A 25,726-nucleotide genomic window follows, 5' to 3' on the forward strand; every position below is an offset into this window, starting at 1 on the left:
TCATTGTATTAAAAAAAAACAAACGAAGTGAGAAATATTTTCCTGAAATTTAGCTTTTGGCGCAGTGTAGATTATAGATTATTTTTTCAAAAGCAATTTGCCAACAGTTCCAAAAATCACAGGCAGAATGTTTGCTAAAAGGATTTTGTTTTATTTGGATAACGATTTTTTTAAAAAATAGAAAATACATGTGGGCATTTCTAAACAAAGAGTTTGTTTCTTATAAGAAAACCAAAACATTACTGTTAGCAAAGCTAAAATGTTTTGCGATCTGTTTAATTTTGGGGACAGACACACAGACCCTCTACCTTGCTCAGTTCTACCCGAGATCAGACAGAAGATGTGATGGATGGGGGGGTGTTGGGTAGAGGGGTCATGTTCTAAGATTTAAGGTGATTTTTTTTCATCATTTCCTTCACTTCTTCTGAAGCCAAGCATTGAATGACTGCACGATTGCTAAACTCCAAGATTTAAATCGTACATGAACATCTTTTCTATACCATGGTAGCACGGAGACATTCCTCTACACTGTTTTTCACTGAGCTAACCTAGAAATGTTAAAATGCTGGTGCACTGTCATTAAAGTACATCATTTCTGTCAATCGTTCCAGTGTCAGCCTGGAAACAGACATGGCAACAGGGGGAAGAAGCCAGCAAAGAAGGCTGCGTCAGCAGATCTCTGTGCAGGAGAACCAGGTATAGAATTGCCGATTGACACAGTCCTCCAACAAAATCAATTGTGGTGATGGGCTGGGAATGTAATAAGAAAAGCACAGGTGAGAAAAGGGCCAGAATGAAAAGAGTAATTGGACAGAAACGGAGATGGCAAACTCTGGAAACATAAGGATGGAGAAGGGAGACTTGATTAGGACAAGAGGGGAAGAGGGAGGTTAAATGAGAAAAGTCTAGTTGTGAAGTCTAGAGAAAAGACCAGAGAAGATCAGAACTGGACAGTACTAAAAGGAAAAGCAAGTTTTTCAGTTTATTGGATATAAGTTGTATCATATTTTACATTAAATCTTGTTATATTAAATATACATAACTCTGCTTCCTTTTACTTGTATGGAATGTGAAATCAAACATGAACCACAACTTAGTTTGTGCTTCCACAGATTAGCTCCTTGAGGCCGATAAAGATATCATCCAAATAAAACCAGACATCATCTGTTTTCATATCTTTACCGAAAGTAATTTTCATTGCAAGTGTTACCTACTATCAACTCTTTGCAGAAAGTTGCAGATAGATCAGCTTTTTCTAACAATTTACTGGAGAGAATTTTTTGAGAGAGGGCAGACGGACTAGTTTTTTAGCACGGTGACGTGTAAAGAGTTAACAGGCAAAGCCAGTCAGATGTTATAGTGTGTTCTCAAACCTACTGCAAAATTAGGTGTGGATTATTTTATTTTTCCCTCTTTCTTTTGAGGGTCCTCTTTGTATTCTCAGCTTTTATTTGCATGCTTGTAGCTTTAAGCAGTACTAAATGTGAAAGCAAAAGGCTCTTTAGAATAGCAGAAATGGAATGCCCATGTATTTCATGTCAACTAACTGGAGATACAAGTATGAAATAACTCATTTTTTCCATTGTGTTTGTCATATCATTGTACAATGACCAATTTTGATTGAATGTTTTTCTTGTTTCAGCTGTGGGAAAAGTTCTAGAAATTACTGAACTGCCAGAAGGCATAACTCGTACGGAAGCAGAAAAACTCTTTGGAGAACTTTTAAAAGTCGGTGCCAAGATTCGGTGGCTAAGGGATTCGCAGTGTCTGCAGACACAGCAGCAGCACCATCGTCGGTACTGTGGCAGCGGCGACAGTAGCGTCAACACTGAGCCACCCAAACCTAGTGACTTGGCTTCCACTTACACGGTTCTAGCTACGTTCCCTACAATGTCAGCTGCTCAGAATGCATTGAAGAAACAAAGCAGTACCTCAGTGAACAAGTTCAGGCTGAGAACAAGCAAGAAGCACTACGACTTTCATGTTCTGGAAAGGGCTAGTTCTCAGTAGCAGTTACAGCAGTGGACGCTCAGCCTTTACTACTTCCATGTCCTCCTGTCCTTGATTGGCTTGATGTTAGGGGGTTTCTGTTCTCTTCATAGAGACTCCTGGGATGTTTTGTCATATGACATTAGCCATTGAAGAATAAATAACCCAGTGATCCAGCAAGATGAAGAAAAAAAAAAAATAGAGTTAATCCCAGACAATAGCAAGGAATCATCTTCGAGACAGGCAGCTTTCTACAAGGAATGCTGTTGAAATGCCCCCTACTTTTATAGTAGTTTTGTTTTATATTTTTGAATTCTTGTATCAGATCCAAAGTTCTATTGTACAGCAAATGTTCATAAAAATCCATATTCAGATTTGTATTTTATAATCCCTTTTCACAGCCAGCACACAGCTGTCCATTCCAAGGCAGGAACCTGAGGATTGGTGGAGGGGAAAAGAGAACCATTTTCAAGAAATTACACTCATTTTCTAATAAACTACCCCACATCTTCAAGTTAACCTGTTCTTTGTTCCTTGTGTTTTTCTTTTTTTTAATTTTTTTTTTGGTTAAAAAAAGTAATTTTAGTAACTAACTCCTTAGATTGTTGTTTTCTTTTGAGATTCATTCAAGCAATGTCAAAAGAAATTACAAGTAGGTAGTACCCTTGAAGGATTTGCTTCTGATCCAGCAAGTTTAGTAATTATTTAAAGAGGAATATGAATAGGTTACAAAGAATGTTCACTGAATCACATTTTAATATTTCTTCTTTTTAGCAAAAGTGTGAAGAAACTAAAATGTATCTTCACAAGTGACAAAATGTTTGCACTTTAATTGTGTTCCCACCAGTATGGATCTCTTTCTCTTCCTTTTCACGCTAAGATAATTGTGTTTGATAAGTGCTGGAAACCTTTTTAATGGTTTAAGTTTTCATCATTTGCAGATGCTCACTGGACATTAAAGATTCATTGCACATAAATGAAACGAACTTTTTTCAATTTGTGTAATTTGCAAGGCTGTACAATGTGTGCTGATGCAAGCCTTTTTCAGTTCAAGAAAATAAATGTTTACAAACACAAACTTTCAGTGCACTTGTTTAAAATTCTAGGAGTCTTCCAAAACCTGGATGACCACATATTAATGGTTTGGATCCCTTTGAATGTGAGAAAATAACTTAAAAATAACTCAAAATATTAGAACTCAAAGAACCACTATTTGCTGTTCCTCTTCCTGAAGCATTTATTTCTTATCCTGCCCTTTACCATTTTTAAATGTTTCCCTGTGTAAGTAGAAAAAAAAGACAAATGTATCAGACCAGAAGGGACGGGTCTTGTGTTTTTATTCTTAGGCACTGATTTGCTGTGTAGATGAGCAACTACTTGTTCCGTTCCTCAGCCTGTTGCTTTGTAAAAGACACATTTGTAACTTCCATTAAGTGGAAGCTCAAGGTAAACATGATGTTTAAAAATGCATTTTGCAGAGGAAAAGTAAACGAGTTAGATGCCTAAACCAGCATTACTTTTCATCTTGCATGCAAAAGATCCCATCCCTGAAGAACAACAACCAAACACGTGAAGTGGTGAGAACAGTCCTATGCACGTTCAATTCCTAAATCTTTCCTGTGATGAATCAAAGTACTTGGAAGAAAACTGACCTGTCTGGGAAAAGCGTAGCCTAATTAAGTAGATATATGGGACTCGGTTCTGGAAAATGCTGTAGTTACAGGTATTTACATGACTAAAAGTAAACCTGCACACATGTGTTCTCCTGAAACAGAGGGGATGTTCAGCTCCAAGCCCCTAGACAAAAGACAGATCTACTTATCTCTCTCTTCTTTTCTGAAAGGATGGTACTTCTTGTCATTTGAGCTTTTATGCTACTACTTGAATTAATAACTATTTAAATGAGATTATGTATTTTTTTCCTCCTCAGGTTGGATTATCTTTGGTAGTTTACTGCTCCCAAAGATAAGAGCCCCATCTTATACAGATTACAATATTCCCCTCCTCTGAATAGCACGGAGATAACATGACTAACGCACAGGTTCCATCACTGCCTCTTGCCCATTTCCAGTGCTAGTTTAAATCATGGTTTTAATCCTGTAACAGATTAACAGATTAAAGGTCTGTAATGACAGGTGTCAGAATGCTGAGAGGCAGCTGCCTCCTGTGGCTAACATGTTCCAGGACGAGATTTTTCATACATGTTGAAGAGTAGTCAATAGCTGAGAGCTTCCATCTATTCTGAATGGCCCAAGAACTAAATCTGATGTCAAACCATTTGAAAAGGATGCTGCATGACTTGCTGCATTTAATAAACTTTTCCTGCAACAACCAAAGAGAAGAAAATGCAACAAGAGGTAAGCATGGAGAACAAATGCAAGCCAAACAAAAGGAGAGGAGGGATACACTGATTAGGAACAAGTCCCAGCATGTATTTAATTCTTATCAAGTCAGCTGAAAGCTGAGTGCAAATTACTCTAGAAGAAAAAAATAGCATGTGTAAAAAGCTAGTTGTATTCTAATCCTGAATCTAATAGTTGACTACGATTACTACAGGCAGGTCACCCCTGAATATTTTCCTTTATGTTAAACAAAGGCAGCTGAATTTTTTTGGTCGGGATGTGCTGGTACAAGCCTCACAGATACAATTAACAAGGTTTTGGAAGTGCCAAATGTCTCTGACATCTACAGTGGGCCCAGAATTCAACTATTTCTTAGAGTCTGGTTCATTCCTGATGTTGTGCTATTTCATACTGTCCCTGGTAACTGGACAGGGTTTAAACTCATCTGACCAAGACCATTTCTACCTTCCTGGATTTTATACTTCTGTCCCTTTTGGTTCCTCAAAACACACAGGGCTCTAGACTGTGTACAAAAACCCTGGCACTAGATTTGTTCCATAGATTTGGATCATGTTCTGGAAAGGAAACAAATGTACTTCAGGACATGAAATAGACACTGTACATAAAACTAGCATTCTCCATTGTTCTCAACAAATCGTTTAGTTCTCCAGTATATTTAACCTTCCTGTCATTTAACATTAAAGCCTGGTTTGTAGCAAATATGGCAAAGGAAATTAGGTGGGGACTTAAATTATATTGCAGTAATTTAATACATTTCTTTGGTTGGGAAAATGTCTCACAACTTTTAAAGTTGAGGAAAAGGCACTAGAAGAATAACCAAAAACCTGAACATATCTAGCTATTATCTACTCCACCAAAGGCTACTATTGATTTTAATTAATACAATTACAATACTGTGTAAAATGCATCCCTGAACTATGAATAGATTCAAGGTGATTTGTGATATTACAGTGAAAATTATAATTCAAAATTAAGAAAACAAACTTAAGTTCCGTAGTCTGGGAACACTCACATCCACATGGGCAAGAGGTTGGATTCAGGTAGATCAGAAGAACACACCTGAGAATCTATTCCCAGCCTCCACACGGCTGCTGAACTCCAGCCTCACTGTGCCTCAAGTTTCAGCAAGACTGGATTGGTATTAAGTGAATTGTTGGTAACAGGCACCTCACATCTTACCTGAGACTCCTCTCTGGGCAAATTTCACCTATTCCAATCACAAAACATTTTCTTTCCCTCACACACAAATGACATAAAAGGAAAAGTAGTGGAACATCTACAAAGAGAGAAATCTAGCACCATGGTGTACTGCAGACTGTAGCGCTTAGGTGTTTCAACCCACAACCATCCCGAATCCTACCAGCCTCTTGTAGAACACAGGTTTCAAGATCCAGGTGGTACAGGGCAGTGACACACAGACGAGAGTTCAGATCTGTCAAAGCATGTGAAGAATTGTCTTGCTTGATGAATCAAATAAGGTGCCTCAATATGTTACACACCTTTCATGGCAAGACCATTTTTTGTCTTGCACTATTCAAATAGCTCTACACCCTTTTCCTATCTAATGCAAACCATTTCCCTCTCAAGGTGGAATAAATAGTTATATTCTCATGCTATGACACTCAGCTGTGCCTTAAAACTTCAAATTTGACATGTCTGTTGTTTTCAGTTGATCTCGTACTAACTTGTTTGGATACCTGAAAGGGAGTCAGAATTCAACTTGCAACTAACTTCCTTTATAAATACCTATTTTAGCTCTGTGACATATTTTTTCCCTAGAAAACTGGTGTGGGCTGTAATTTCCTGTATTTAGCCCTGAGGCAAAGAATGCTTACAGGAAGTTTTGGAGAAAACTGATCAAACCACTTTTATGTTACAGGTCATGAAAAATTACTGTAGCTATAGTTTTCAATAAATATTGAGAAAGGACTTATTTCAATCCCTTCACCTACAGCTCAATCTTCATGAAGATTGATGCACGGTCTCTATTCAATATCCTGCTCCTATTCACATTTAAAATGTTTCAGGTTTGGGTATTTTTGGCTATTGTTGTCAACAAGTATAAACTTAAGGTGCACAGTGTTGATGTGACTTCATTTTGGAAGCCTTATTTCTTGAGAGTAGACCAAAACCCTTAAAAGGGCCTATTTCCCAGAACATTCTGAAATTGAATTTCTTTAAGTTCTCTTATTCTGGAACCTGAGAGCAAAGTCACTATTCACATCTGAAAACTTCAGAGGCAAGGTCCAGTGTAAATGAAGGTGCCTCGTGGCTGACTTGAAAACATATCACGATGACAAACATTCTTATCACAATATGTATGAGCGTTCATTTAGTTCAGTGCCTATCTTGTGTGTTTAGGCTGTAGGGCTGGAGTTTGGACCTGACTCTGTTTGACAGCCCCTTATTAGGAAGGTTTATTTTTTATCCTGCTTGTAACTGCTTGGCGTTTTGCAATGTTTGGCATTTGCCAGTATTTGTCAGGTTGTAAGTGGATCTTGCTTAACAGGCTATCAAGAAGCATTAAAATTTGGTCCAGGGCACAAACACTTGAATGTTTGCTGCTTTTTATAGTTCTTCAGTCTTACTGGTAAAGCACATGAACCTAATCATGATATGGGATGCATGCAACTGCAATGAACTGTTTCTGCACTTCTGAAGAGAAATCTGAACGTCAGATGAGACTAGTGCTGTAAACCAAAGAGCTGTATAGGAAAATCGGTATGTTGCTGATAGTTCTACTTTTAAAAATAGTATAAATTATAAAAATAAACTGTGCTGCTGTGGATAATGCTTAACAGTGAGGTTTATTCTTAATTCAGTTCCCATGCCCCAGCTAACTGCGAATCTGAATTAGACTGAGGACTGATGATAATACACTGTGCTGACAGTAAATTTTTCAGACGCAAGTGTAACAGAAGGGGAAGGCACGCTGCAAGCTGACTGCACTAAGGACTAGCTTCAGCCCTAAGGGATCTCTTACATTTGATTTCCCAAAATTACTTGACAGCTAACTTGGGGGAAAAAAAAACAAAAGGGGGGGTTGGGACACAAAATAAAGCAATATTGCACATCATACTTGAATTACACACTCTGCTTCCTCCTCATATTTTTTGCGCTGGGTGTAGGGTTAATTAGAGATTGGTATGCAGCACAGCCTTGCCCTTCTTATGGTTTCCAAGTCAGTTACTCTAAGAAACAACATTATTAAGTGTGCTATGATAGTCCGTCACATTGATTTATACATACCAAGAAATACACCAGAGCTTGTTTCCACATTTACTCAAATCTGTCGCCTTTTTACTGGGCTTAAACTGATAGTTTGAGTTGTTAATGAACCACTTATTAAAGTGAAGCAACGGTGCAATTAAAAAAAAGGAAATTAGTAATAGAAATATTTTCCTTTTATATCCAAGTAGATCTGTGCTGGTTTTTGGGGAAAAAAATAATCTCTTAAAATGTAAATTACTGGTTTGCCTTGTTTCCCATACTGATTGCTGAATTTGGTTTTGTGTATTCATTTTAACAAACTAGCTGACATTTCCAAAGCGTAACAACCGTAATAACACACACACAAAATTTGCCGGTCAGCCGGGGACGTGGCAGCACACCAAGGAAGCGAATTACAGGTAATGCTTCAGCTAACAAATTATTTCTTTCTTTTTTTCCTAATAAAACTCTCTATTTACCAGTTATCCTTCTCTTTTCCTAGGCCTACCAATTGAAGAACTCTGCTGTTTTCCAAAGACAACTGCTCTAGCAGCTCTCAGATCAATTACAGCAGCAGAGGCACATGCAACGGCAGCAACTCAGTGACCCTACAGTTAGAGAATTATACTTCTAAAACTGTAATTATTTGAAACATAAATAGTTCCCAATGATGTAAAAGATTGTACACCCTCACAAAATTACTTATACAGTCATTAGTAAGCCCTTCCATTTTTATGTTTAAACACAACTTCTTTCTTGCTTGAAGTGGTGTAGAAATTTTTGAAAATCACATTTGCAAAACGATTTCCAAAAAAATATGGTGTTGACCACTTCACTCACCTTCTTCGTGCAACTTGGCTTCCAACTTAGAGTTTCAAATTAGTGCAATAAATGCAAACTACAGCTGCTGGGAATGTCACGAGAATTAATGCAACACATCCAAATTCTTCATAGAGTTTAAGATACTAATACACATTACAGCCTAACCTCTTGCTCTAGATGCACACGCAGAACAAAGATGTCTTTTTGTTCATCTCTGAAAAATGTATAGCTTAATACCATCCAACCTTGAGCATTGTTCTTAAATATATTTTGTACAATTAAGAAAATACAAAAAAATAATACCATCTCAGCAGACACCCCAATGTTCTGACAGTTACTTCTTTAGGAAACTTGCAGAAGCACAATATGTGTATACAGAGCTTACCCAGTGAGCAGGATTACTGTGACACGTTTTCCATATGCTCATTTTTGTATATTGTTCACATTGATTTGCCTCTTTTCACAATAGCTTTGTAGGGTTTTTAGTTGTCATTTATCCAGTGACTTTTGTAATTAAAATCCAGGCTACAACAGTGAAAAGCTTTCCAGGCTGAAAGACTCCGTATTTTTTTTGGCCTTCAAATGTTTGACAGTATCTGCCTCAGCAACAGTTACCCAGAATACATAGGCACAGTCTTAATCGGGTTTCAGAAATCCCAAGTGCAGCATTAAAAAAAAAAAAAAAAAAAAAAAAGTTATAATCAGAGCAAAATTGTCCTGTCCTTATTACTGTGAAACGTCCCTCACTGAGCCCGTCTGCCTTGGCTGGTTTTGTCCCCACTAGGGCTGCACTGTGAACACTGCACCATCCCAGTCAGGGTCCCTCCTGGCTCACCAGGGAGCACGGAGGGTGTCCTGGCCTCACCTTTTGCCACTCTGTGCATGCAAGACTATATTTTTGACATATTTAGCATGGATTTCTGTCAAGCAGGCACCTCCTCCATCATTTTTCCTGTTGCACCTTGGCTTCTCCAGGGTGGATGCTGGGGTCAGGGTTAACTGTGGCCATCCTGCCCTTGCAGCTCATCCCCACAGGCCCTGGGGTGTGTGAGCTGCACCATAGGTCTGCGGGCCCCTTTCCCCATCCCACAGAATTACAGAATGTTGTAGGTATTGGAAGTGACCTGGAAAGCTCATCCAGTGCAATCCCCCCATGGAGCAGGAACACCCAGATGAGGTTACACAGGAAGGTGTCCAGGCGGGTTGGAATGTCTGCAGAGAAGGAGACTCCACAACCTCCCTGGGCAGCCTGGGCCAGGCTCTGGCACCCTCACTGAGAAGTTTCTTCTCATATATAAGTGGAACCTCTTGTGCTCCAGTTTGGGCCCCTTGTCCTATCACTGGTTGTCACCGAGAAGAGCCTGGCTCCATCCTCCTGACACTCACCCTTTACAAATATATAAACATTAATGAGGTCACCCCTCAGTCTCCTCCAAGCTCAAGAGCCCCAGCTCCCTCAGCCTTTCCTCATACGGGAGACGCTCCACTCCCTTATCATCTTCGTTGCCCTGCGCTGGCCTCAGCGCTCCCTCAGCCGCCGCGCGGCGGGACCGGCCGCAGTCACGGGACGGGCCGCAGTCACCCGTCCGGGCCGCAGTCACGGGACGGGCCGCAGTCACCCGTCCGGGCCGCAGTCACGGGACGGGCCGCAGTCACCCGTCCGGGCCGCAGTCACGGGACGGGCCGCAGTCACCCGTCCGGGCCGCAGTCACCCGTCCGGCGGGGCCCCGAGGCCGCCGGCCGCCACCCCGCCAAGATGGCGCCAGGCTGAGGCGAACGCACCGCCCCAGGGCGGGCCCGGGGGCGGGCGCACGGCGCGCGGCAGGGCGCCAATCAGAAGGCGGCGTGGGTCCGCGGCGGCCGGCGCACGCGCGTGGCGGTCCGTTGGTGCGTGCGGGGGGCGGTGGCGCATGCGCGCGGTGGCGGCTTGCGGCGGCCGGGCCCGGCGGCACCATGATGTGGTTCGGGGGGTCCATTCCGGCCGCCATCGCCGCCGCCAAGCAGCGGAGCTCGGTCTTCGTCGTGTTCGTGTCAGGTACGGCCCGGGCGGGGCGCGGTGCTGAGCGCCGGGGACTGCCCGCCCCGCCGCGCTGACACAGCGCCTGCCGTCTGGAGGGTCCCGGGAGCAGCCGCCGCTCGGGCAGGGCCCTGGGCGGCCGTGCCGTCCCTCAGCCCGCCCGGGGCGGCCCCCGGCTCCGGCGGCGCCCGAGCGGAGCGCAGCTCCCGCAGCCTTCCGCGCCGGCGGGCCCGGCCTGCCCGCGGGCCTGTCACCCCGGGCGGAGCTCGGCCGACGCTCCGCGGCGCCTTCCCAGCTGGCGCTTCCCGCCTCCCCTCCCGCTGCGCGGCGCTTTCTGCTGTGTCAGCCCGGCTGTCCCGCCCCGGGCCTCGGCGCTCAAATCGGCCGTCCGTGTTTCGCGTTTCCCTTCGTTTCATCCTTGCATAAGCTGCATTCAGTTTTTCTGTAACTTTCTTAGCTGTTTGCATACAGTGTCCTTTTTCTTTCGAGTTACCTATAGTGTTTATTATGTAACTGAATGGCAATTGAAACCTACAGAAGCTCACATTGTCTGTGTACATTACCTGTCTGGAAAAATGGGAATGGTTGAAGGGAAAAGAGAACAGTAGACAGGCTCTTAAGCTTTCTTCTTGTGTTTTTACGTCTGTGTGCATGTTGTTTCTTTTGTTTCTACTTTTGCCGTGATTGCTTGTGGCTTGAAGTTTTCCAGGTGCCTCATGAAAAAGCGACTACACTAAACGTGTGGCCAGTGTTGTTCCCTTAGGACATTATTGAACTGTGGGATTCACTTCAAGGAGAAGTTCACGCCCAAGGGGTGTGTGAACAGAACAGGAAAGTGTGGTTAAGTTCTTTTGTTGACACAACTTTTCTTGTACTCAGAGAACATAGTGCTAGAAAACAAGGTCTTCTCCGATGGGGTGGTGTGTGCTGGTTTTAAGGCAGTATTTTAAAGCCCATGAATCGTGATGGCAGGTGGGTGCTATGATGTGAAAGCCTTAGACCATTGGACTTTTTTTTTCAATATAAGCATACCTTAGTATATTTAACTACAGTGCCTACATGATAGCTCTCTGCCTTCATAGTCAATAATGAGATGACCATAGTGCATTGTATAAAATTAAATAGAAAGACAGGTGGTAAACAAGAAACTTCTGACAGGGGTGTTTTGCAACACTTGTTATCTTTGCATGTGGAACATGATGTGCTGTGACTTGGTTAAAGGCTGATCATCCCCCCAGTCCCCACTCAGAAGTTTTCTACTAAACATTTTGGATGTTTCAAGTGCTCTATATTGGGTTTGCATGGCAAGGTTTTGGTAGCAGCGGGGCTGCAGGGCTGGCTAGAAGCTTCCCCCATCTCCCATAGAGCCAAAGACAGTGGCTTCGAGATGGACCAGCTGCTGGCCAAGGCTGAGCCCATCAGTGACAGTGGTAGCACCTCTGGGATAACACATATGAGAAGGGAGAAAAAAATCTGCTGTGCAACAGCAGCTGGGAGAGAAGAGTGAGAAGATGTAAGAGAAACAACTCTGCAGACACCAAAGTCAGTGAAGAAGGAAGGGGAGGAGCTACTCATGATCCTACTCTGACTTTTGATTGGCAATAAATTAAATTAATTTCCCAAAGTTGAGTCTCTTTTGCCAATGGCGGTAATTGGTGAGCGATTTCCCTGTCCTTATCTAACAGACAAGCCGTTCGTTGTGTTTTCTGTCCCACATCCATTTGAGGAGGGGAGTGATAGAGCTGCTTTGGTAGGGACCTGGCATCCAGCCCAAGTTAACCAACCACAAAGATTTTTTTTAGCAATAATTCATTACCTGTGAGTGTTTTGAACTGAGTACGTATGTATTGATGCTTGAGAAGCGCACATTGTAACTTATTTTCAGTATTTTTAATGAAACGAAAATTGTACACAAAACTAGCTTTTTCTTTTAGACATTGATGTTGACTAGAGGGATGTAGGAATATGTAGATATATAGAGTGGAGATATATTTATGATTGCAGGAATGTAACCTAGTTTTGACATTTTAATATGCTGTAAGGATTTGTTTGGTTTGGTTCTGAGTTCCGATAAAGGGAGAGTGTTACTTTGGGTGGCTATATCTCCAAAATGGAAGTGTTGGAGAGTTCTGCCTGGTTCTGATATACCCCAAGAACAGTGGGGTCAGGGCAGCTGACCTGCAACAGAGCTGAGAAAAGGAATTGGGAAGCCCAAGAATGTACTTTCTCACTCTGTGTGGCAGCCGGTGTGTTCGAAGGATGCCGAGTGCTGAAAGAATTGTCTGGTTTTATGGCAGCAGTTTGTTGTTTATGTTGTTTAAAACCGCACAGCTGGTGGTGATATTAACTTTGAGACTTCACATTACACGCTTGCCCATAGACACTGGAGACAAACATTTGAAAGCAGCTTTCTGAGCAGAAAGACATGTGTTCAGAAGTGTTCAGTGTTTCTGGGGGTTTTTTGAACACTTTGTCCAATAATTTACAGGTGGACAAAAAATTAATAAAGGAAACAAATTAGCGACATAAATGGAAAATATAAATCAACTGTAATTTTAGGGGGGGCACTGTGGAGGATAGGTATTAGATACAGCCTTGACTCAAATTATTGAATTCTGGCAGGTCCATCTCTGTTTGGTTTCTACTACCATCTGTCTCCTTCTCTCCCTTTTCCCTACACCTCTCTAAAAAAAGTGCTAGGAAATTAAGAACTAGATTATTCTTTCTGATTCTAGAATATTTTCCAGCTAAGTAAGGAATAATGTGGCTATTTATCTTAACAATGAGGTGGTGTTTGTGACTGCAATTACATGTTGTTCAGCCAGCTTTTTTCTTTAACATTTTTGTTTGCAGCTATAATCCTAACATTTTTAGTGCCGTTTTTAAAACCTTCAACAGCATAGTTCCTGGTGATGCAGCTGTGTAAGCGTGTTAAAGACCCCCTGAAATTACTGGCAAGTTGCAATAAAAGGGAGGATGAGATGAAGTGTGTCTGTCTTACAAAACTGATTTTCAAATATTAAGGCAAAGTGTTAAATTAGAGGCTTCTGTACACATACACACAAAGCAAGGAATTGTGTTTGAGGAGCAGAAAAGTCACTTTGTGGCACTAAATAATTGCTGGTAGGTTCTGCTACTGCACAGGGAAAAAGTATTCCTGAAATTGGAACACGTCTGGTGAATGTCTCTGCAGTCTTGCTGGCAGCTGTTCCATCAATGGTTTTCTAGTCTGCAGAGTTAGAAAACTCCTTTCACAATTTGAGTTCTTAATCTAAAGTGTATTGTTCATTTGATATGAAACCTCCTCAGGTGCAGCCTCTGTTCTGACTGAGGTATTTCAGATTATTCTTTCCAAACATTTGACATGTTCTGATCATGAAAATACCAGGCCACTCATAAAAAGTGCTTTTCAGAATGAGAAATGGCTGCAGGGGGTGGGAGAAACTTCAAACTAAAATGTTTGTGTTTCTTTTTTGAAACGTTTGTAGAAACACTCCTTCCTTTGTTCAGAATTTTATTTTTAGATTATGTTTGTTCTGTTTGGTTGGTTTTAGGTTATGTTTGTGGTTGGGATTTTTTTTTTCCATTTATTTCAAATCATTGAGCCATTTGTTAGTGTTTTATATCCAAGCTGTATCAAAGCATTCCTCAAGTTAAATATCTGAAATGAAGCACAGGAAGAGGAGGTGAACAGCTTAATGTCTCAATTTTCTGTCATTTCCAGAATGGGCAATCCTTACTTTTACTGAGTAGTTATGAAATGTTGGATATTGAGAAGTCAGCTGGGCTTATCTCTCTTCTTCTTGAAAGGAAAACACTTTTCCCTGATGACTCCATGCTGAGGAACAGGGGAATTAGTGTCCTTTGACAACCTGCAGTTGTTTCGAATAAGTTCCTTATACAGGATGTAAATTGTTGCAGAAAGTGTCTCTTCCAATTATCTGAATCACTTGAGAAATGATGGATAAATTTTCCCTATGTAGATATCTCAATTTACCTGACTAAACGTAAGAGATTCACAAGTGCAACTGAGAGTTATGTACAGGTCTTTAATTGCTGTGAAGTGAATCAAAGTGATGCTTTTGTTGAGAAATAAGTAATCTGAGAGTCTTGGGAACCAGAATTCTGAGGTGGTTGTGATAGTTCGGTGTTTAGCAGAACTGTGGATATGTCAAGTTCTGTTCAGCTTGACCTCTTGACTTTCCTGATGCTTTTCCTGTGATGTGGCAGCTTTCATTTCAGGATATAATTACTACAAAAGTGTAATATAATAACTTTAACCCCCAGAGGAGAAAGGGTTATCAAAACAAAAATATGTACAAGAATAAGTGATGACTCTATGGGTAATCACAATATTAAACCATGCTTTGTGGCACAGAGCTTGATAAAATGTGAGTTATCAGCATTTCCATTCATGGGCCTCAACTCTGCTGTGAACAGTCTGTGACCCGTTTGTATCTTTCAGCATTCTTTTTCTACAGCAGTTGGTTGTGTGGAAAAGTTAGTGTTAGGCAAGTATGTAGATATTTTTAGTAGCCTAATGGGATGAGCACGTGTCCTTTTGAAAGAGTGTGTGTGGGGAAGCAGCTGTCTGTCTGTGAGCAGCTGGGAATGGGGGAGGACACTGAACCACTTGGCAGAACAGCTGCATCTGTTGACCACAGTTGAAAGCATTGGAAGAGGAGAGGTTTCTGCACAAAATATGCTAAATATTTACCTGTTTATATACAATTACAGTAGTAGAGATGAATACTTTCTTACTTGCTCTAATGCTCTTGGGGAAAAATCAACAGATGTGATTGGAAAATGCTTTTCCAAAATCAGTATATTTTGGATACGTGTCTCTCTGAGAAGCATTGTGGCCAGACAGTTATGGCCTGAAGGCAGCGATGCTTCATCTGGAGACTGCACATATAACTCCTGATCTTTAACAAGTGAAAAACACTGCGTGAAATGGCAACTGGGATGAAACAAACAAATGGTTTGTTGTTGTAATTGAATAATGGACTACTATACTTCTGTACTTGTGACTCAAATTCTTCATCAAGAGAACAGTCGATTCCAAACTGCTAGGAAGTCATACAGATTGAAGATAAACAAATGGTTGCAGGCCAGTTTACTTGTTGAAAGATGGTTAATATTAATCAGAATCTATTTATTAATCCACATCCTCACTAAACCAGTGCTTCGGAAGATGATTGATGTGGTTTCATCTGATTGAAATCATGCTTCTGAATCTGTGGCCCCAGAACACATTTTCAGTTTCCTTTGCTTAAGTAGCTCATCCTTTACTGTTATTCTTGTTCCTCTGTGCTCCTCACTCCTTTTCCTCCCCTCCTGCTGTTACTGTTCATATCAGGAACTGGAATACAAAACTAAATGACAAATAATCCTGCAAATAAATGCTTTTTGGTTTGTGGGTTTTTTTAACACCATCAAACTGTGAAACCTTATCTGCTGAGTTACATATTTACAAGGGCTAGAAGATTTAGTTTTACCTATTAGCAGCTGGTGTACCAATATGTAATTAAATTTATAATGAAGAGTAAGCAGTGTTTTAGCATGTTAGGAGATAAAGCTTAATGTTAGGGAGAAGGAAAGGTTCACTCTGACTGTGCTGCAGCATCTCCTTGCATATTATGAGAGTATAAGCACTACTAAAGCATAAGCATATTCTCTGTAACATGAAAATGAGGCCCTTCAGTGATTGTGCAATTAGATGATGCAATCAAGCCAAACATTGGGCTCGCTATCACCTCCAGTTCCTCCGTCTCTGTTCCATCTCTGTGGTCCAGTCCCTTCTGCTCCCTTGGACCAGCTCACCATGCGGCTCAGTGCAAAAGCTACATGCTTGCTGGGTTGGAAGCATTTTTGGTATATTAGGTTTTTGGCATGTTAGCAAAGTGAATCATCTGGAGTGAATTGTCTCCACATTACAAAAATATGATAAACTAATTTGAAAATAATCACAGGAGTGTCTTTCAAAGGTGATTTCAAGCAATTGAAGCAATGCTCAAATGAGACAAGAAACAGTAATTGGTGGTGTGTTCAGCTTCACACGTGTGCTGTGTATTGCAGGTGAGGATGAACAGTCCACCGAGATGGCTGCAAGGTGGGAAGATGAGAAGGTGACTGAAGCTGCCTCAGATGGCTTTGTTGCTATCAAAATCGACACCAAAAGGTTTGATCCTATCCTAATTCTGTCTCTTATACAATCTTTCATGGGTGGTGATGAGAGTAAGAGGCTTTTGAAGTCCTGTCCTGGTTTTGAAGTAGTCTAAACGCAAGGTTCCAGAACATAAGTGAATTCAGTACTCCTGAAGCTACTAGAGCCTGAGAAAATTCCAAATTTACTGTTGTGTTCTGCAGAATATTCATTGTGTATTTCAGGCTGTATTTCAGTAGCAGTAAAAGAATGCTTGAGGTTGGACTTTTTCAACAGGAAGAAACAAAAGTTATATAAGAAAGCTGGAATCAAATGCAAGTATTCTTGAGACGGTTCTTGATTTGCCAAGTTACGTAACAAATTTAAAAACTCTCATGAATTGATAATGATAAAAATCTGTAAAGCCTCTATTGCAACACGTAAAATAGGGAAGTTCCTGGGTAAATTACTCAACTATTTTTGGTGTGTGTAAGTGTTCCAGTCCATGTGCAGAAAGTGCATTGACATTTCCAGATGTGCTATTTTGAAATGCTTTATAGATATTTTATTAGACTTACTATATTATTTGCGCTCCATAGACTAGATGTCTTTTTCCTGAATTGCTTCTTAGCACTGTTTCCCTAAATCTTAGGTAGTCAGCTGTGATAACCAAAGATTGTCACCGTGTCAACGCTTATGCAAAATGTAAATGAGAAGATGCAGTGCAAATCTGCTTTTAGTGTTCTCTCAAGTATTAAAATAGTTTTGTGTGTGGTAATAGGACAGTTATTTTTGTGATGAAAGACTTAATCTATAGTTGTTGCAAAGTGTTTGCTCCTCCTAAATGAATCTTTTCTTTTAAACAGTGAAGCATGCCTGCAGTTTTCTCAAATTTGTATCCTTTGAGATCAGTTTAGATGCTAAATTATGGTAACAGAGAATTGCTCTTTACATGTTAATACTGTTCTTAAGACAAACATTTACAAGCAATGTTATTAAAAATGCTTCTTACGGCACAAAATATGCAATAAACTGAAAACTGAAAAGATACATCCATGTATTCAACTTACTGTCAGTTCTTAGAGAAAGTTGGGGTTTTTTAATGTTAATCCTTTGTAATTCTCCAAATAGAAAATTATCCAAAGCTTTATATAAACAAAATAACTCATTGTTATTACTAATCAGCATTAGAAAACAAGCAGTACTTTCAATTATTAGCTGGAGTTCAGAGTTAGAGAGGAAGAAGAACAAGTAGGGGACTGGGTTCTATCAGACACACAGGTGTGAGGTGAGGTAAATGTCTGCCTGCCTTAAGTAGGTCATTGCGCATAGCTCAGGAATTCCCTATGATGCTGAGAAAGGGAATTCAGTACCTCACTTGGATTTTCTTAATGCTGGAAAGAATTCATTGTTCTCTGCATAAGATGTTGTCTCACACTAAATCAAAATCTTCGAAGTCAAAGCCTAGTTGGTTGTTGGGTATGTGTGTGTTGGAGAAAATTTTTTTGGCTTAAACCATTTCAAAGAAAAGAAGAAATACTAACCAGTTGTAAGTAATATTTTCCAGCATTTTTTTAGTGTCTTTTTTCTTCTTCCCTTGGCACTGAATACTGGCAACAAGGTGGAGATAGAATCTTGGGCTAGAAGGTTCTGTAGGAAGGACTTCTGCTTTTCCTTTTCAAGTCACTTTACAAACTTTTGTTGTTTGTTGCCCTTAACTGTTGCTGTGCAGATCCTGTAGTGTGCGTTCCATCCAGTTTTTTTATAGGAGACAACGGAATCCCTTTGGAAGTAATTGCTGGCAGCGTTTCTGTTGAAGAGCTTGTTACCAGAATCCATAAAGTTAAACAGGTAACTCTTGCTGACGGGCCAGAGCTTTCAGGTTGAGCTGCGTGTGCTCACCGGCTCCAGACAGGAGACGTCCCCGGCCCTCAGCAGGTGCCTTGGGGAAATGTGAATTACTGGTTCTATATCCTTCCAACAACAAAATGTGCAAACTTAAATTCAGTACACAAATTGAACAGGTTGAAAAGCACTATAAGTGAGTGCTACTTTGTTTTTTCGTTTCACAGATTGTTTTAGATCATCTGTGTAACACCTACAGTATTGAAAAATATGTCAAGAACTCTAAACTGGGATGAAATACCGGTTACTCTTGCACTTCATATATGGTTTTATAATATTGTTTTGTGATGTGGATTTATAAAACTACTCTGTGGAACGTAATATAAATGTAGATAGTTTTATCACTTTGATTTTAAGTGTAAAACTAAAATTAGAAATAAATATTAAATGTATGATGGCATCACACACAACAATATGCGATAATTTTCGTTTTATATTCTAAATAGGACTGATTTTCCAAAAATAGCTTAGTCTTGACCTTTGAACCTGTGGAAAATATTTGGAGTGTCATAGTCTTGGGTTTTTTTCCCCAATTTCTTAGATGCACACAGTAAAAGGGCAGCCTTTGGAAAATGGAAGTCAATCATCTGCTCCCTGTCCCTCTCCTCAATCTGCTGGTGCTACAGAAAATACACAATCCAGAGCAGTAGAGTTTTGTGACTCTTCTGAGTCTGTTACAACAGAGACAATAAGACCTTCTGCTGGTAATGGTTAGTATTTTTACACAAGTGCTAGCTAATTTGCTTTTGAGATAGTTTTCATTTTCTTAAGTTGTTATATGATGGTACCTAAAAGGCAATATATTGAGTGGACTTGTTGATGAAAAACTTGGGTATCCCAGAATGCTTCTTGCAAGTCCAGAGGGAAGAATAACCTGTCATTCTGCTCAGTTTTAATGAGTGAGAAGTCTGTGGTTTATAATACAATAAAAACTGTGTATGCTTTCTGGAAATAAGATTCAATTGAGAACGCTCATTTGGGTTAGTGACCTGAAACCAGATGGGAAGGGGGGGAGTCTGCGTTGGAGAGTCTAAATAGCAGAGCCTTGTATCTCTTTGAGATATGTTATTTGCTGCAAACCATGGCTAACAAGGAGTATAATAATCTTCTGTGTTAACAAGTGTACCTTTTCTTTTTCTTTTATGCATTACTTTCTTGTAAACCACTTGAAGATGGAGCAAATTCAGGTCCAGCAAACCCAGAAGCGACTAAATCTTCAGATGAGCAAGTGAGTGCTGCTCAGCCTGCGAATGACCTTGCACTCAGAGTAGAAAGGTAAACCTTTTGTATTTGTTTCTCAGGAGGTGGTTTTGTTGTTTTGGGTTGGGTTTTTTTATTGAACAAACAGGCTTAATTGCAGGATTTTTGGTGCTTTTTCATTTATCGTTTGGCAAACATTTATGTGGTCTTATTTTCGTTTAGATGTCTGTGACAATACTAGAGTCGATACAAAAACAGCTTTTAAATTCATCTCATTTTTCATGGACTCTGAAAGAAAAGAGTAATCTGGAAAACTGAAAATATTCTCCTTTGATATAACTCGAATACAGACAATATGTTTGCAGAAATTTTGAGGGAGTTAAAACGTTGAACTGAAAGCACTTGAAACTGGGGTAATAAAGCGCTAACCTTGGTTTTGTACAGAGATGCCATCCTAGTTCTTTTTCTTCTTGTCTATTTGATGACTGTAGTGTGGGCGTATTGAAAAAGCCAGAGGAATCCTATTCTTAGGCTGTTTTGATCAGTAATGAGGTCTGAGCAATGCTAGTTCTAGTATTTTAAAGTATGGTAACCAGAAGCACCTGGTTCAGTACATGGTTCATTCATTAAATTGATTGTTTTTAAACAAAAGATTGAGTGTATAAACTCATTTTTTAGCATCTGTAATACTGATACTCTTTGCAGTATCCTACCTAAAACCAGTAACACATACTTAGTAAGTCGGATTATTTATACTGCTAAAATATATTTTAGAATTTTTTCATATTTAATTTAAAAGTTTTCTTTGAAAGATGTTGGACAACGAGTATAATTTCTATGTACTACCGATAAGAAAATGCAGTCAATATTTTACCATAAATACCAAAGTTATTTTTTAAAAGATGCATTAATCTTAAATTATACCATATTTGCTTGTATCTACAGCATTCCTTTCAGGGGAAAAAGAGGCAAATCTCTGTGGTAGTTACTGATATATTTTTAAAAAGCAAACCACTACCGTATGAACAACACTTTTCTGATTATACAACTTCTCATGTAGTTGGCTCATGTCTGCCTTCTCCCCAGACTTAAAATATGTTGTAAATAACTGGTTTTTTAAGTCAGTCCTTATTCTAAGGCACCTTTCTGGATAAGTGAGACAGACACATGTGCATCTGTGTCAGCGCTATGTATTATTTGCTCTCCGTTTTAGGAAGTGATGCGCAGAAGAAACCAGATGGCTTAAATAGCTAAGAAGAGATTGAGATTCAGTGTTCTGTTACTGCAGATGATAAATAGTATTGCTTATTGTATGTCTTACAAGGTGGCTCAACAGGAAGATGGAAGATTTTTCATTTACTGAGTGGAAAAGGACAGAAAGAATATGTTAGAACTCCAGTAAAAGTTGGAAACATGGTGGTGAATCATCACCTCATCTTTTTATGGATGATACACCCATGTGTTACTCGAGGTGTTAGTGTGGCGCTACAGTTCATGTTCATTTTCATGTGTTCCATTCTCCTGTATTTTGCAAATGCTTCATTAAAATTTTAAAATGTTAATAATAACTGCAATTTTAAGACTTTTCACTTCATTCTTAAATTCAGAGTAACAAAAAAGCTTGAAGAAAGACGAGAAGAGAAAAGGAAAGAAGAAGAACAGGTAATACAAATGTAAAACTGCTTGCAGGTTTTTTTTAATAATCTTCCTTGAATAAATGCTTAATTCCTTTTTAAACAAATGTACTTAAATCTTGTCTTACTCTTGCCCAAGGCAGTTTTGTGGTCCAACTTTTATATCTCTGTTGTTCATTCAGAGAGAAATTAAGAAAGAAATTGAACGGAGAAAAACTGGTAAAGAAATGTTGGAGTACAAAAGACGGCAGGAAGAAGAATTGACAAAACGTATGTTAGAGGAAAGGAACAGAGAAAAGGCAGAAGAGAGAGCCGCTCGAGAGCGGATAAGACAACAGATCGCAATGGTAAAGCTTTGGTTTTGGAAGATAGCTTGCTGCTTCTCTCACAAGGGCCACCCGTGTGCTAAAAAGATACATTTTCTCATTTGTGGAAACTTTGAAAGATTGTCCCTTTTCCTGCTTGTAGTTGTGTGGCTTTCTGTTGTAACAATTTACATGTTTGGGGCTCATGTAGCATTTCCTGTGTATAAAATTAAGCTTCTGCTTTCATATTCTTGATGATCTTTTCTATCTGAGTGAACACACCGACTTTTCTGTCATGTTGCTTGAGTCCAGAGGAGAGTTGTCATTTAAACATAAATATTAATTGCAATTTAAGCATAGTTCTGTAACAGAAACATAGGGAATATTTAATTTTGGAACATGCAGAACACCGATCTCAAAATGGTAGTGAGGATTATTTTCCACGTTTGTATATATGTGTGTACATATATGGATCTAAACAGTTCGTAACAACTGAAATCCCTCCTTATCATTACGTTTTGGCCTTGAACAATTAGAACTGTAATTGTTTAACTTGTCATAAGATTTTTCCCTTTGCCTTCGCTGGAGTGTTAAACTTGGATGTGAAGAACATCTATTAACAATTATTTGCATGAAGTGACTCATTGAGAAGTGTGTCATCTTGGCTAATGACACAAGATGGTGCAGCTTGGCAGTGAATAATTCTTTGCAGCCCTCCTGTCTCTTCTCCATCTGGCCCGCTTATATCTGTGTAGTTGGGTGCTGAGCACAGAGCATAGCTCGCTGTTGTAATAAATATTAAGTATAATTTATGGTAAAGATTAAGGTTTCTGTTTGGTCCTTTCACAGGATCGTGCTGAGAGAGCAGCTCGCTTTGCAAAATCAAAGGAAGAAGCAGAAGCTGCGAAAGCTGCAGCTCTTCAGGCTAAACAGGCTGAAATAGAGGCCAGAAAAGAAGCAGCTCAGAAGGAGCGAAGGTGAGTTGGTCTCGAAGAAGAAGTGGATGGTTTGGGGGAGAGAAGTAAAGAAACTTTATGTAAACTTTTAAAGAGATTTAATATACATCTAATCTATTAATTGATGCCATGTTGAACTGTTTAAATAGTGACATAAAAAGCTGGCTTTCTCTTTTATTTGTAGCTATTTACATGAATGCTATGTTCTCTGATAACTTTGATCCTTTTGACATTCCTGATTATGAAACGCTAACCACCTTTCATTGTGTGTTATTTTAATTAGATAAGAGCTTTTTCTGTCTCATCTTGGATTTAAATACCAGGTATAATGGGGCTAGGTGGGGAACGTGATAAATAGATAAGGTGAAAATGTGATAAATAGTGACTAGCTGATGTCAGAACTGTGCTGGGGAGAGCACCGTGCCCACCCTCTCGGGCGCGTGTGCCATTTGTTGGATTCAGCAAGGCGCGATCGGGCTCATCGGCCGATCCTGTCAGAGCTGTCTCCTGGGCCCAACACCGCTGTTTTCAGAAATATTCTAACCTTCAGAGACCTTAGGTGGAGTTGTGGAGCCACTGTGCATCTGGTGCTGCCCCTCACCGAGGGTGAGTACAGGGGAGCCGCCTGTGCTGGTGCTGAAACTCGAACAGTAATGCTAGGCCACGGTTAGCTGAATATAGAATTACTTGTCAAGCTAGCTTAAATGTCTGTGTCCTCACAGTACAACCTCTTGAAAAAAGAACAAAAGTAATACAGGGCACACAAAATAAATATGGTTTATATTTCCTTCATGTATTCATTTTTTACATGTTTAATTTAAGTATCTTATTTGAACGGTGATGAGTCTTTGATAAAAAGCAGAGGAGATGGATTATGATATATAAGCAGATGGTTATGAACTCTGGATCCAAACTTATAACCCATCTGCAGTGCCATAAGTAGGATGAGTGTCCTTCTCTTCAGTACTGCCAAGCCAAAGCCCCGAGAGCGTTTGTCTGTAACTGTTCACGTGCTGACTGACCCCCGTACGTGTCCTGCAGTGCAATAGCCAGGATTCAGTTCCGCCTCCCGGATGGATCCTCCTTTACTAACCAGTTCCCATCTGACGCACGGCTGGAAGAAGCAAGGCAGTTTGCTGCACAGGTAAACTGGTGTTTCCTTTTCTTACCTACATGCTGATTATGACTTGCTGCAGCATCAACTAGTTGTTAATTGTGGTGGAATTGTCATCAACTGCTTTTCTTTTTGTTGATTTGATGTGGGTTTTGCTAGCAGCCTTCTCCAGTGCCACTAACTGCCTCTGTACTACTAATATACTACATTAGTTAGAGATAGTAGGATGTGAAAAATCCTTCATTTCTCTATATAAAGATGATGGACAATTTGTTATAGAACTCTTGGGTCAGTATGGAAAGGTATTCTCAACTGGCAAATCTGCAGTTGTTTGAAAGCTGACAGTTATAAATAAAATGTTTTCTTTAAATTTTCGCAGACGGTTGGTAATGCTTATGGCAATTTTTCCTTGGCGACAATGTTTCCCCGAAGGGAGTTTACCAAAGAAGATTATGGGAAGAAATTACTGGAGCTAGAGTTAGCACCCAGTGCTTCAGTTGTGTTGCTGCCGGTAGGTGTTGGGTTTTGGTTTGTTTTGCTTTTGTTTCCTTGCAAACAGCAGTGCTGTAGTGGTATATCTGCTGTGGGTTGGCCGTGATAATATTTGGCTTGAATTCTGGTCTTTTCTGTGTCTAAGGCAGATTGCAAAATTACTTTCTGTCAGCACTGATTTGGGGGACGACTCTTTCTGAAACAGATAAAGGGTGGCATAGATACTTGTCTAATGTGTAACCAAAGGTGTTCTCTTGTGTCTGCTGAGCTGCCTCTAACTTATGTGTGAAATACTCTGTCTGCAAGAGCCTGACTTTAATATCTGACACTTTTTCTTTGTGCGTTGATGCCCAGGCGGGAAGACCTGCTACTTCTGTTGTTCAGTCTTCAGGCGGTGACCTGTGGAAGTTCTTGGGCACAATACTGTATCCCCTCTTAGCAGTCTGGAGATTTATTAGCAACTTCCTCTTCACGAGTCCACCCCCTTCACAGTCTAATGTGAGACCAGCTCATCAGCAAGACCATCCAAATCCTTCAGCATCCAGCAGCGTTGAGCAGAGCAGGTAATCAGAACTATTCCTCACACTGCTTGCTGGGTTGTTTTGGGCTTGTAGCAGGGAACTGCTGCCTTCTCCTTGGAGTTTCTGGCCACCACCCTTCCATCGGGTTCAAAGGGATAACCTGGTGGCTGGTAAACTGCATGACAGCTCTCACTAGGATTTCTTGTTTTTTTACATGTGTGATTAAGCAAGATCCTTATTATTTGCTTCAGTTGCCAATTACAAAGTAGAAAAAGCATCGTCTTGCAGATATGTATGAATAGGGAATTCAGCTGTAGCTACAAATGTGGGCTTCTCTTGAGCTGATACTATTTGGAAGGTAAACCTTTTGAAATGTTATGGTATGGTTGTGCAAGACACTTGAGGAACTGAGGTCTGATCTTGGCAGTTAAGGTTTTGTGTTCCCCAGAGAATGAGAGATGTGCTGTACCAGGAGCTGTGAGGCTGCTTCACGTGAAGCAGCTGCCTGTTGGTGCAATGACAGGTGCTTTCCAGGGGGAATGGGATTCAGTCAGTTTGTCTGACTGCTAAATGACAAATGTTAAGATGGCTGTTCCCTCCTAGGAAACAAAGGGCTGAAGAAAACTCTTACTGGGGATAAAAGAAGGAAGGACGCATGATTTGCATTTATTGCATTTGCTTCTCTCGTGTAATTATTACCAAGGAAACTGTCGAAGCTCACTGTCATTTGTATCCTAGGCAAGCGGTCAGGAAACGAGTGGTGGAAAAGCGGGGAGAAGACTTCAAAAAAGAAGGCAAAATATATAGACTGAGGACTCAAGATGATGGAGAAGATGAAAACAATACTTGGAATGGAAATTCTACACAACAAATGTAGTTTTGATTAACTGCAATAATCACTGTCTGGCGCTTTTTTTTGTTGTTGTTTCTTATTTGATCTAAGTCAACTAAAGCTTCTGGACAAGTGGGGCTTATTTTACACTGACTGAATTACTTAATTCTTACTCCTGCACGGAGTAGGGAATAAAGTCACCTAGGACAGAAAAATCAAGT

General features: G+C 40.2%; 2 protein-coding genes across 16 annotated transcripts in view; both read left to right on the forward strand.

Annotated features, from left to right (window-relative positions):
- The window catches only part of R3HDM1 (R3H domain containing 1), a 47,475-nt gene extending 44,967 nt beyond the window's left edge, over positions 1-2,508 (forward strand). For all 14 annotated transcript variants that reach the window (XM_082056524.1, XM_082056531.1, XM_082056537.1 and 11 more), the window contains 2 exons: positions 612-696; positions 1,643-2,508. In XM_082056524.1, coding sequence (XP_081912650.1) covers positions 612-696; positions 1,643-2,010 — 453 coding nt within the window. In that variant the 3' untranslated portion in view covers positions 2,011-2,508. The remainder of the gene's footprint in view (positions 1-611; positions 697-1,642) is intronic.
- Positions 2,509-10,262: 7,754 nt separating this feature from the next.
- UBXN4 (UBX domain protein 4) lies at positions 10,263-25,642 on the forward strand. 2 transcript variants are annotated; one of them, XM_082056834.1, is made up of 13 exons: positions 10,263-10,419; positions 16,480-16,582; positions 17,413-17,441; positions 18,279-18,397; positions 18,993-19,161; positions 19,624-19,726; positions 21,259-21,313; positions 21,468-21,632; positions 22,440-22,567; positions 23,588-23,690; positions 24,040-24,171; positions 24,507-24,715; positions 25,412-25,642. In XM_082056834.1, the coding sequence occupies exons 1-13, from the start codon at positions 10,338-10,340 to the stop codon at positions 25,548-25,550; spliced, it is 1,536 nt and encodes a 511-aa protein (XP_081912960.1). In that variant the 5' UTR covers positions 10,263-10,337; the 3' UTR covers positions 25,551-25,642. The 2 variants fall into 2 exon arrangements, with proteins under 2 accessions (XP_081912960.1, XP_081912961.1); XM_082056835.1 differs by lacking the exon at positions 17,413-17,441 and having other exon boundaries at positions 18,304-18,397.
- Positions 25,643-25,726: the final 84 nt, after the last annotated feature.

This window comes from Streptopelia decaocto (genome assembly GCF_964273445.1).
Source record: "Streptopelia decaocto genome assembly, chromosome: 6".
In the NCBI taxonomy this organism is placed as follows: domain Eukaryota; kingdom Metazoa; phylum Chordata; class Aves; order Columbiformes; family Columbidae; genus Streptopelia; species Streptopelia decaocto.

Coding starts and splice junctions, on each gene's coding strand:
- UBXN4 (XM_082056834.1), top strand. CDS start 10,338: ATGATGTGGTTCGGGGGGTCCATTCCGGCCGCCATCGCCGCCGCCAAG. Junction 22,568..23,587: donor GCAGCTCAGAAGGAGCGAAG/GTGAGTTGGTCT, acceptor CGTGTCCTGCAG/TGCAATAGCCAGGATTCAGT. Junction 23,691..24,039: donor CAAGGCAGTTTGCTGCACAG/GTAAACTGGTGT, acceptor AAATTTTCGCAG/ACGGTTGGTAATGCTTATGG.